Source organism: Falco biarmicus, chromosome Z (assembly GCF_023638135.1).
Source record: "Falco biarmicus isolate bFalBia1 chromosome Z, bFalBia1.pri, whole genome shotgun sequence".
Lineage (NCBI taxonomy): Eukaryota > Metazoa > Chordata > Aves > Falconiformes > Falconidae > Falco > Falco biarmicus.
In genome coordinates this window covers 76,760,372-76,773,381 of record NC_079311.1, presented here as the reverse complement: position 1 = coordinate 76,773,381, position 13,010 = coordinate 76,760,372, and the positions used below count along the sequence as shown (strand labels likewise).

Below are 13,010 nucleotides of genomic sequence, written 5' to 3'. Positions count from 1 at the left end.
CAGTAAGTACAGGGAAAACTACAGGTCTCAGCAAAGCCAAATCAGTGTTAGCTCTTTAAGTAATTCTGTCATGCCTAAATATTTCTAGCTCTGTGAACAGCAACATTACCTACCATCCATGCTGAAACATGAAGAAACACAAGAAGGCTGTAATTCCACCTTCAGTGCAAAATTTACAGGTGTTCAAGGTATTAAGACTATTTAAAATACTGCACTGATTTAAGATGTAAACAAGTATATACAATATAATAAACCCACATGTTTTAAGGCATATTCTACGGAGGCAAAAAAAAACCCCAAACATAAAAACAAACAACCAGGGTTCTTATCACCCTGCTATAATGCATTGTGCTTCACTACCATGCAATGAAAAAAATCTCACCTGACAAAGAGTTAATTACCAGTGAAGGAACTCTTAGAAATATCACAGGGATATATGTTGACTGTGTGACCCTGGTAACTTGATAATGTGCCAATCCATGATCAGAAGAGTGGGTATGCATATAAAGACTGGAAGCCTCTTGCTTAGATTTTTGGCTTTATGATTAAGAGATATTTAGAAATCATTTCACGTGACAGTGGAATGAGGCAGCTGGATTTTAAGAAACTAATACCAAAGTAATAAAAACCTGGTGAGCACGGGAGAATATTTTCAATTCCTAATACCAGAAAAGGCTGGCACACTGTCAACATACTACATTCATAGCAAAGTAGATGTATTTCTTTGAAAAAGAAAATGTATGGACTCTGAAGTGGCCAATACAGCCTCAAGGGGACTGTTCAAAGACCCAAGTTTGAAAATATTACCAAGGCTAAAAATGGAAAACAAGAAATAGAACTAAGTAGGAATATACTGAGGCTGTTACGCTGCACAGACATAAAACAGGGCTAGCAAGAAATCCTCAATAAGCGCGTATCTAAATGAAATAATATTTAAAAATGCATCTTGAAAAAGGCATGCAGGTTGATGGACAGAAAAGAAACACCAAAGAGCAAGCAGGTCTATGAACAAATGAAGACAACTAAATCAATAACTATCTTAAAATGGCCAAGCTACTAATAATTTTAAAACATACTATGCAAAAAAATAAAGAAAAGGAATATTGGCAAGCAGGAGATAATGAAGAACAGGTTGATGTATAATACCTGCCTATATAAAGCTGATGAAAAGAAATTATCAGGGGGATAAAAAAAAAAAGATACAAATTCTTTAGTCTGAAGGATATATATTTCAGGGCTAAAGGGAATTAGTTAATGAATTTATGAAGTGACTGGTAATTATTTATGAAAAGTCATAGAGAACTGGGGTGATACAAATGACAGCAAATTAATTAGATTTGCAGGTGTTGGAAGACAGTATGAGACTGGAGACCTTGCAGATGATCTACAGAAGCAAGAAACAAGGAAAAAGAATAGACACATTCACCTTTGGAAAAAAAAAACAAAACCCAAAAACGACAACAAACAACAAACGCTCATATATAGTGGGATAATATACATCCTGACACCAATGCAGAGAACCTGTAGTAGCGAAGAACAGCAAAGAACAAACTAGATGCAAGCTTTCAAGGCAAGCTACCCTCAAAGCAATTATAGATGTCCTCTAAATGGTAATGTTGAGAATACTATTTTCAATTTAGTTAACTCGGTATAAGAATGATGTAAAGCAGATTAAGGACTCATTTGAGAAAATTCAAATAGCTGTATATTTCTGTTTGAGAAACAGACAACTAAAACATGAAGAAAGTGGGGAAATACAGCAGTCTACATTTTGAAAGTGTAAACACTAAGGATGAACAAATACAGCTGATGCTGGTTCAAGCAGTAATGGGATGAAAGCACGCAAAGGGAAATCTAGGTTGATAATCATGAAAGAAACCTTTATGAATTGAATAATACTAATATTCATAATACTTAACATTTATATAGTACTTCACATCTTCAAAGTGCTTCACTAATATTAACTAATTGCTCTATTCGATTGTAGGGAAGAGTCTGCCCTCAAGGGAAGAAGTTCCAGATCCTGAATCCCTAAGAAGCTACATTAGAAAACCAAACACTATACAGAAAAATCTGCCCGTAGAAAAGTACAGATTCTATGAGCTAAAATAATTTGCCTTCTCTGCCTTTTTCTGTTACATATGGAAATGAAAGCTATGTGTGCTATACAATATTATGCAGATGCTATGGCCCCCGAAGAGATACAAAAGGGAAAAACTGTTATTTCTTTGCTTCAATGCAGAGATGTTTCAGGAAGGGTGGGAATAGGAGGACTTTAAACAGAAACGTAGAGAAGTAAAGTGCCCAATATTGCAGAATGCAGTGGATAAAATCTAGTTTAGTTTCCCAGCCCCAAAGCAAAATTTTCCAAGGCAGAAAGGAAGAGAAACACATTTCTGTACTCCAGTGCTTTTTAACTAGACAAGTTGTTAGATTTTAGTACAAATTGACATAGCTGCTGGTGACACCCAATAAAAACAATTTACTGCTGAAAAGATCAAAGCATTGAGGATTGCTTCGTCTGCTTAAAGTTTTGCTGGTAAAACTAAAAAAGTTTGTCTACAAGACACAAACACCTGCTAAAGCACAGGAATAAAAATTAAGGAGCCAACAGAAGTGGGAGACAAAAAGCAACAGTGACAGAGTAAAAGCTGATTGCCTAAGCTGTTCCAGTAAGCTTCTACCCTGAAAAGAGAGCAGAGGAGCCCCTTTCACTCCACAAGCTGTTGGGACCAGGTTAACAATGCTCTTCTCCCCATTAATAAACACATGCGAGGAGAAATGAAAAGTGGGTTTATTAGGAAACTACCCTTTCCAAATACACTGCACTCACAGTAAGTGAGCAGCCCTGTGGGCAGTAAAGCCTTCCACCATTCCAGCGTGGGAATGTTTTCCTGATTCATCACTTTATCTTCCCAAACAAAACAAAACAAAACAAATCTAAGATGACAAAGGCTGTTGAACAGGGCACCACCAAAATCTGGTAAAACTGCCTATGTTTCTGTGGAGAGATACTGTCATGAGTTGAACCATCCTGCAGATACACCCATATAATACCAGAGATAATACTGTGACCCCAGAGACTCACATCAGCACTGGCACTGCTAGGTGTGCTTGGAGAGAATCCCCATCCTGAACATACTATTTAAATAGACAACACAGATCAAGGCATGAGAAAAATAGACCTCTGTAGAAACAGGTTAACATCTGACTGTCAAGAAGTTTTCAGTGGACATGTTTCCATACACAGTTTTCAGCACTGCAGTTTTCTGACCAAAAGGCCACATTAAGGTTCGCAGCTATATGACATAGTTTCACACTTCAGGATGTCATCTCGTGCACTGCAGCAGAGTTCACTACATACTGACACAACAGATACTGACCACTGTCCAAGACAGACCACCAGGCTTGCTAGCTCAGCACTCTGACGCAGTAAGGCAAGTACTGTATTTTCACAAATTTTACCACAGAAAACAATGTTAGCATCCCTCATTTTATTTTTGTGAGATGTTACATAATTGCCTCCTAATAAACTAAATCCTGAAGCAGAAATCCCAGGTCAGCAACAGACAGAAAGATCCAGCAGAAGCAAGGACAGAGATGACTAAGTCCGGAGCTAACTAGAAATAAGAAACTTGACATTGTGGCCTGGTGATCCCCAAAGATGGAAAAAATGCTTTACAAGTATGTATGTATGCTTGTTAAAGGAGTCCAAACATATAACAGAGGGCAGCCAATTAAAAAGGTACTAAATAAAGAAGACTTCAGCTTCAGTGATTAGTGCTAGGTAATTTGCCTTGCGATAAACAAGTCATTCAAATTAGTAATAGACCTGAGGTTGTTCCACAGCTTGAAAGCATTTCTCTGAATTTTATCTGGTACCACAGCAAGTACCAATGTTTATAAGTTAAATTTTGCCATGCAGCTCTACATTTTCAAAGCTAGCAATCCCAGTAAGTGTTTGCAAAAGATACCCCATCTTCAGACATTATGCTGACCACTACAATCACTAAATCAGCATAGGTTGCAGCTTCTTTGCTATGTGCAATAGCCAAGCACAGCTTGTAACATCTCTTAAGTACTACAAAATAAAATGAATGAAGGAAGAAGAGGGCAGGTTGGATTTTTTCCCCTGAATCTATGGAAAATAAATTACTTTTTGGGGACTATCCCTACACAAGGCACAAAACCCATCATCCAACTGCGAAAAATCTCAATTTCATCACTACAGTATATGGCAGGAGGGGGGAGAAGGAAGAAGGAAAGAGAAGAAAAAAATAATGATAGCTGAAAAAAAGGTAAAAGAAAACCATCAGTGAAAATTGCCCCTGAAACTTTGCAGAATTGTAACGGCTTTCTCTTGCTTAAATTGATTGGTGTAGCAATGTTATAAAATGACTATTAGGATTCATTGTGCACAACAGAAAGTGTGAAATGTCAGCAGACTATACAGCAAAAGTAATGGGTCCTGAACCCCTGTTAGTCAAAAATGATTTTGTTTCAAATTAGAAATTGATTTTTTTGGACACAAGCCCTTTACAGGCTTCCAACTTTTGTAGCTGTGCCTTGGAAAAGATTAACCTCAGCCACTCTTTGGGTCCAGGCTGATGATACCCTTTTGAAAGTTTCTGCACAGGGACTGCTTTTTAATGTTGGTACAGTCTTAACCAATAACACAAGTTATTTGTTCCTTTGAAAACTGCACCACATTTCTTCTCGTTTTGCCATTTTCTTTATTTTTATGCTGACATATAAGGCAAACTGGCTGACAAGTTAAAACAAAAAAAAAAAGCTAGCTCATAATTGAACCAAGGATTATGTTCAAGGTTCAGCAGTGAAACATCCAAGCTGCTTTTGTTCCCAACCCTTTCTCTTCCTAAGAAAGACTGCTTCTCTGCTCCTTAAGTGGAGCTACTCAGCTAGTAGATTCTAGCCATACAGACATCCCTGTGTGGCAAAATAGCAGGTTGTGATGGTGGAGCCATTACCTGGGGAGGAGAAGAATGTGAAGAAGATTACATTTCAAAAGCAAGCCCCACTGCACTTATTCTCTCTGCTTGCTGGGAAAGGAAAAAGAATTGTTGAAGTAGCTTTTTGAGATTAAAGGGCTATTTTTTCCCTTCCATCAGGAACACCAGCCAAGAAGATCACTTGTTATTTACAAGGTTTTCTATGCTTTCTATTATTTTAAACGTAGCTACCTTCCCTTGGGTTGCTTTAAGCAACTGCAGTCCTCTCCCTCTAATACTGCATTTTACTGATACGCTCTTGAACACACATACAATTTCTAAATGCCATTAGCACACTCATGGCCCTGCAATGTAGTATGCTTCCCCTTACCTTTCCTTGACTTGGTGCCTTCCCTCTTGGTTTGCATCAGAAGGGTTTGCCCATCTTCCACGTCTCCACCAAAACCAACTATTTTCTTCCCAGAACTGCTTCCACCACTGTTCCCTGGTGTTCTGGAGGTTTTGCTCACTGGAGATGTCCTTGGAAAATAATCTTTATGTTTCAACAGCGGTACACTGGGAGGAAAGAAAGATTGTGCTATTACGTGATGCATTCAGCCCTTTCAACACTGCACCCAGCCCTCTTCCCCACTTTCACTCTCCAAAGCATAACTGCCAGGCTGTCGGTTGAGCTTTTGTTGAATCCATTTTCAATGTCTGAAAGCAGGATGCCTAAGGATTGAAGAGTTACCAACCTACTTTATCACAAGTCTTTGGTTATCAGCAGCTGGCAGCACTCTGACAATTATATTTGGAGTTGTCTGGCATTTGGCACATTCCCTAAAGCATTAGGTCCTGAATTTCCTGAGTGGTTAGGTAGGACAGGATAAGTGGAATGAAGATACACAAAGTACTTTGTCCAGCACAGTGGAACAAAGAGTAATGTAAAAAATTCTCACTTTGCTAGGACAGGGGAAACAGAGAAGATTATGTGAAGAGAAAATGGGAGTCGTGGTTTGCAGAAGGAAAGCAGACCATAGAATCATAGAATTGTTTAGTTTGGGAAGGACCTTTAAGATCATCAATGCCAACTGTTAACCTAACGCTGCCAAGCCCACCACTAAACCATGTCCCTAAGCACCACATCTGCACAACTTTTAAATACCTGCAGGGGTGGTGATACATTGATTCGAGAAGAAAAGGGATAAGAGGAGCTGAGACAAAAGAGGCGAGATGAATGAACAGAGGTACTTGTAAGCAGAATAAAGAATGTATGAGCAAACTGGTGGGAGAGTATCTGGTGCAGCAAATGCAGCAGTTTGAGTAGATCAAGAAAAGAGAAAGCTAACCAGAACCATTTTAGTTCAAGATGCACTTCAGCATAAGATCATAAACACTGCAGAGATACAGCCAGGATGCAAATCTGGTGACATCGAACAAGCATGGCTTCAGTCTCTGCAGACACAGGCAATCACAATACATTTTGGAAAGAAAGGAGGCTATGGAGAACCATCTTTCTCTCAGTAAAGACAACCTATCACTTTCAGATTCTGCTGTCTGGAAACAACTAGTGCTGTACATGAGATTCCCCACATGTATACGTCATTAGTCTCATCACTGTTCTAAAAAGCAATTAAAACCATTTAAAAAATCTTTGGTTTATCCACATGAAGGAATACAATTCATACCAAGATTATATGGCTACATTTTCAATCCTGAGAGTGAATATAGCTTTCCTAAGTTAACAGAAGATTAAACACATCTTTCTCCTGTTTAAACACCAACTTTACAAGGGCTACCACTGAGTTTCTGTTATTTGAAATACAGCTTTATGGAGGCTGACTCACAAGAATTGCTCATTTGAAAGCTTACACTACGGAAGCTACTGCAATTTGAGAAAAAAGCAGCTACCTGACATTCCCATCAGAAAATGATAGCTAAATTAAAAGTTCTACATCAATGTGCTGCATAAGCCATTGTTTAATAGGGCCCACTGTGCCTGTTGGACAATTAGTATGACTCTTGTATTATTAATACAGAACACTATATAATGGCTTATGACCTGTAATAACTGGCTGAAGTGCTGGATAGCACTTCTTTGAATAACATCCGTTTACTTCAGACTTTGTGGTCACTAATAATATTGCAAAGTGTTATTAAAATTTATGGTGGACTAAATTAGTATCTTATTTGAATTATATGAAATTATTAGCCTACTAATTCCTGCAACCCAGAGTACAGCAAGAGGTGGGATCGGATCCTAATAACTGTTTAAAGAGGCTTGAAGGTGTACCACTTGACCAGATTCCTCTGATAATACAGGACTTGAGATTCCATTTGCCTGTACTTGCATGATTAACAGCACTGAAAAACACTGAGGCTGTCATTATTGGGATGCTTTCAGAGTTTGTAAAGTACATTTAATTACAACCTTCATTTCTTCTGTGAGGACAGTTACCTTTGGCTTGCAGATGAAGAGGCGATTACTTGACTAGTTCACTGCAGTACCTTTTACATTGTTGGTTACCTCTAGAATACCGAGTTTTGGTTTAAGTAATGCTATGGTAAAGGTAATTCTAACAGAAAGAGACACCAATAAGAAGTTAAAGAAGCTAATTTATGGGGAAATAAGAATAGCAAGTGTATTTGTATTTAGAGCTCACTAAACAATTAATTAGAGCCAGGTTCTTTAGTATTTAATAAAAGAAAGCTCACACTAAATTTTTGCTTAAGTAAGGATGGAGTCCAATGTTAAAATGACAAACACTTAATCTGAGAGGTGTGCACACCAAAGAGGGAAAGGAATTATGCAGAGAGATACAAAAATTCAATAATTAACAATGTATGAAAATTAAACAAATAAAACATAAGGGGAGGTGGTGGTGGGGGATATCTATTTCAGAACATAGGTATTCATTCACCTGTGGAATAATTAGTAAAATCAATTATGTCACTATTGCAACCTGGAAAATTTAGAAGTAACATATGGTCCAAAGGGATCAGTTACATATGCCTAGAGAGATTAAGTGACAAAACAGGTCCTTCCCTATTTTCAAATCCAGCAATCCATCGTATCACTCAAATGCAGCGTAGTTAGTAGGACTTCCTGCAGGGCACCACAATATCCAATGAATTTCTTGTGCTATTCCCTGAAACTACACAACAAAGACAACTAAAGGTCTAAATAAAGACCTTAATAACTTACCTAACCTACATACTAAGGCAGGAGTTGTAGAGTAGCATCACCACAAAACGAAGTGATTCTCAGCACTGCTGCCTCCTTATCAATATCAAAGTACATTACCAACAAAGGAAAATACACCTTGAATGTTTTTTCCATTTCGCCTGAGCCTCGTATCGCGATATCCCTGCTGAGTGTGAATGGCAAATTTTAAATGTCATAAAGGACCCATTGAATACTGCTAGTATTTGCATTCCTTAAAAAGTAGAAAAACATTAACCTTTTGTTTTATTGAATTAAAATGCCATGGAAATGCTGATGTAGTCTTCAGAGACTGAAATACTTTTACAAAGAAGAATAGCTGTCATTTATTAGACACAAAGAACAATTACTTGATAGGATGCTTTCTGACAAAAAGCAGATTGGTATTCTCATCATAGAAAAGGCGTTGTAAAAAAACCCAGCACAGACCTCTGAGACTTGAATAATTTAAAGCTGCATTTGGTGCAATTTGAATTTTTCTTTAGGGAGGCAAAGTTAAATACCTTTAATTTGTTCTAATTATTTCAAATTTGCAAGTTAATTATGGCTGATCATTAAATAACAAAAAGGACTATCGTCTCCATAGAGTTTTACCTCCTACCCTCTGCATTACTTAAGCTAGATTTTAGTATGCATGAATTAACTTTCTAAATAATCACACGGTTTGACTAAATGGCTCAGTAAAATGAGCTCTGATCCTCAGAATAAGCATTAATGGACATTAGAAAGGCTATTGGGACCCATGTTACTTACATTATAAGTATTTTTAATGGGGTCTTATTTACTAATCTTTATGTACTGTTCAAGTTAGGGCACCATATAGATACATTATTCTGCTTTAATAGAGGAAAGTCAGTTCTTCAAGATACTAAAACAAATGTCCATTTAGAGGCAACTAAATTCATTTTTAAATTAAAGCAAGAAAACTCTGATAGAATTTAACTTCTTTTAGCTGCGCATCCTGACGAATCAATCCAACATAATGGTAGCCTTGGTCTGCAAATGGAGTTTTACAGATCTACTGAATCACTAAGCAATTCAAGCAGTTTGCCACAGAGTAGCATTTACTATCAACATGTGTACATCCATGAGGTTTCATATCTTCTGTGCTCCATACCTAGCACTCACCTGACGGGTTCCCAGTCATCGGTCCCAAATTTGGATGCTCACCTTTCACCAAACTCTGATCTTTCCATGCGTTTTTCACTGCAGATCAGTGGCATCCAGAGAACCTGACTACATTATAACCAGTCAGAAACCAAAAATGTGAGGCAATTCATGCCTCCAGTATATATGTTCAACAGATGGCTGCCTTAATGGTACCGTACTGCACCCTGTTGAGGCAAGGGCTTGGGAATTTAACTATTATCAAACTAACAGATTGCCATGGTAGGTTAGCTCTGAAAGCAAACATGTTGGAATGTTATTTTCCTGTTCCACAATTTCTGTTTTAAAAATAAAATAATTAACAGTTCATGTGTGCAATCTGCTGCAACTATATCAGGCCAAGAATGCATAACACTTAATGATGCAAAACTGGTGATAAGTAGACAACCCAAGCAATACGTTTTTGTAGCTGGAACCTCTATTGCCATTTCAGATGCAGTTTGACAAACAGGCTGAAAATTGCTTCCCCTCCGCCACTTTGGCTGGGAGCTTTCAGCCAGATCAGCTTCCAGAGACAGCTCGGTACAAAGCAGCAGTATCACATGTGCTGGGACAAAGAAGGTGGTGTCAATGTATCATGAGATCTTCCTTTCAGCAGGGGTCTAAATTTATATCACTTTAAAACAAGTTATCAAACCACACTTTTGAAAAGCATCAGTTCCAAAGTGAGACTGCCTGGGAAGTCAGTTGTCTGCAGAGAAAATAAAAAATATTTAGGGGGAGAAAAGAAGGACTGTAGAGCTGGAACAAGTGGACCTAGGAAGCAACAATAGTGGTCTCCTGAAAAACCACAGATTTTTCAGTCCTCTGAAGTGTACCATGTTACTGTTTGTAAACCCCGACTTCCACAACTATCAAGTGCCTCAGACTTTCCAAGATTTTTTTTCCAACAACGTGTCAAGTGTGTGTGAATACCCTAATCTGGAAGGCAAAGATAAGAAACTAACAGACTAAAGCTGAGGCCCTGGACAGCAAACTGGTAGGCAGAGGTGTAAGAGAACTGGAACCGACTCCCAAATACTTGACTGAGAAAAGGAGACACCTGAAGTTAGTGCATACACCGTGTGCGTGTGCTCAGAGCTAATCATGAGGAAAACCCTGACAAGAGGTCGAACTTACGGCCCCTTCTTAGCACAATTCCATCCACAACCTGGAGTCCTCTTCTGAGGGGACAAGTTCTGCCCCTTCTTTGCAGTGGAGCTAGGGGGAAACATGTCAAGATGTACAAGCCAGCACAGCAGCACATGGAAAAGACAAAGGAGATGGGTGCACTCACTACTGCTTTGCGTAGGGTGTGCAACTCTACAGCATAGCTGCGTAGACCTGGAAGGGAGGTAAGAGTGTTGCAGGCAAGGAGGAGAACCACAGCACAAATTTCAGGGCAATCTCTTATCCCTGAATGCCACCACCCTTCCATTCCTTGGAACAAAAGCAACCTGCTCACGTCAGCAGATCAGCAACCTTAAAAACACGCTGTTAAAAATCTAAAGCCTATCATATTGAAACACAAAGTGCTTGGAAAAAATCAGCATAATTTTAAGCTAACATTTGTAAAACTAAGCTTAACATTTTTCCCCTCCTTCAAAAAGCAAGAAAAATATCCTATTCTAATACAGACCTTGAAAGCCATATTCAAGCCTAGAGTGAGATTTCATGGCCCAATTATGAAATCTGGCATTTTGAGGCTTATGTTAGATGCATCAGCATGTTAATGACACCGCTGGGATCCAGCGCATGTTAATAAGAAACAGCTGCTTTCCTTTCCAGAAAGCATATTCATTTATAGTTTTGAGATCACAGAATCATCGAATGGGTCGGGTTGGGCTGGGAGGGACCCTCAGAGGTCGCCGGGCCCAACCCGCCAGCAAGGGGCAGGGCCGTCTCAAGTAGAGGAGGTTCTGAGAGCCCCGTCCAGGCTGACCTGGGAGGTTTCCAGGGACGGGGCGCGCCCCACCTCTGTGGGCAACGTGTTGCAGCGTTTTGCCTCCCGGTTGGTCGCAGCGTGTTGCCTTCCTTGTAGGGAGCGTGAGCCGCCCCTCGTTTGGTTTGAAGCCAGTCCCCGCTGTGGTGTGGCTGCAGGCCCTTTGACCGAGTCGTCGGCCATCTTTCTTGTGAGCCCCCTGGAAGTGCCGAAAGGCCGCAGTAAGGTCTCCGCGGGGCCTTCCCTGCTGCAGGCTGAAGAAGCCCGTCTCTCTGAGCCTTTCCTCGCAGGAGAGGCGTTGCAAGGCTCTGACGGTGTCTGTGGCCCTCCCCTGGACCCACCTGAACAGGTCCATGATCTTTGGGACCAAGTGCATTTCCTTGCTCACAAGTTTTTCTAGGAAAAAGGCAGGCAGGCACAGACAGGCAGGAGAACACCTCAGCAGCCAACAAGAGCCCTGGAACTGAAATACAAATATTACCAGATCTACTTGTAATGAAAGATTTTTTCATCACAGAAAATAGACAGTGATTTCCTACAATCTACATGTTATTGTGCACACAATATATTGCTGGGGAGCGATGCAAGAGCTTTCATCTCTTAGTCCTCTTCAGGTTCGGTGCCCTCAAATCCAGTAATGTCTGTGGCTGTATCAGGTTTCTCTGTTCAGTTTTTTGCTGGTTTGGGGTTTTTTTCGCATCTTTTTTTGTCCTGTTGAACTGTCTCTCTTGGGCTCACTACATTTGGTTTACTTTTATCTTGTAGGAGTTATACTGGCCACTATGCTAAAAACTTTTCCATACATCAAGCTGTACCAGGGTATAGTAATCCACAGCACAGCTTCTCCAGACCACTCTTTCAGAGACCACTTCCTTCCCCATTCCCACAGTGACTGGGGCTCAGTTACTTAATTCCACAAACAAGAATTGAAGCCACATATGCTCTTAATTAGCAATGACCTATTAGATCATACCAGCCATAGGTGAAACCCTGGCCTCATTGAATCAATCAGAATACTGCCTTTATCTTCAACGAAGTCAGGACTTCACTTAGTACACACGGTTAGAGGTCCATTTGTAGCAAGTACTAAGCTAAATTTCACCTAAAATTATATTCATGCCTTCCCTTTGAAGCCCTGTCCTCATTCTGCTTTAAGTTAGCTATATTTCAGCTCCCTACCAGCACCTTTCCCATACATCTTAGTTTTCCTAACAAACAGCAAAATGAGCTCTGATTACTTTTCTTTCTTTTTTTCTTAATCCAAAGAAAATTCCAGCATAAAGGTTTTCAGATGGTCATAGAGAAATGGCTGGCAAAGCTTTAGCAGGACAAAATGCTGTGATTGTGTGTTTGGCCTTTCTTATAGGCCAGAGCAGAGCAGCTGTCGTTCCAGCAAGCAGTGCTGTCAGCCTTCACAAAAGAAAGTCATGTAAATGTCAAGTCACAGGTATAAAAACAATCCTTCACAACAGCATCTGTATATCTGAAAAGCCTGCCTAGCTGTCAACCGTGAAAGTACCATAAGGAATGATGCAAAAGCCTGTTTAGTACAAAGTTTTTGAACTAAATCCAAACTGCTCCAGTAGATCAAGCCATGTCAGACTCTCCTTCAGAAGGAGAATCACATGCTCCTCAGCAGAGTGAATGCCTATCTTAGTGCCTTACCCAGCTTCACTATTGTCTGTCTGAAAGCCAGTCCCATTCACAAGGTGTCCGTTAAAATGCCATATGTAAGCTATCTCCTGAACAA

At 39.7% G+C, this 13,010-nt stretch overlaps 1 protein-coding gene across 3 annotated transcripts in view; it reads right to left on the bottom strand.

Annotated features, from left to right (window-relative positions):
- KIAA1328 (KIAA1328 ortholog) overlaps positions 1-13,010 on the bottom strand; it is a 180,327-nt gene that overhangs the window by 31,895 nt on the left and 135,422 nt on the right. For all 3 annotated transcript variants that reach the window (XM_056324509.1, XM_056324510.1, XM_056324511.1), the window contains one exon: positions 5,341-5,525. In XM_056324509.1, coding sequence (XP_056180484.1) covers positions 5,341-5,525 — 185 coding nt within the window. The remainder of the gene's footprint in view (positions 1-5,340; positions 5,526-13,010) is intronic.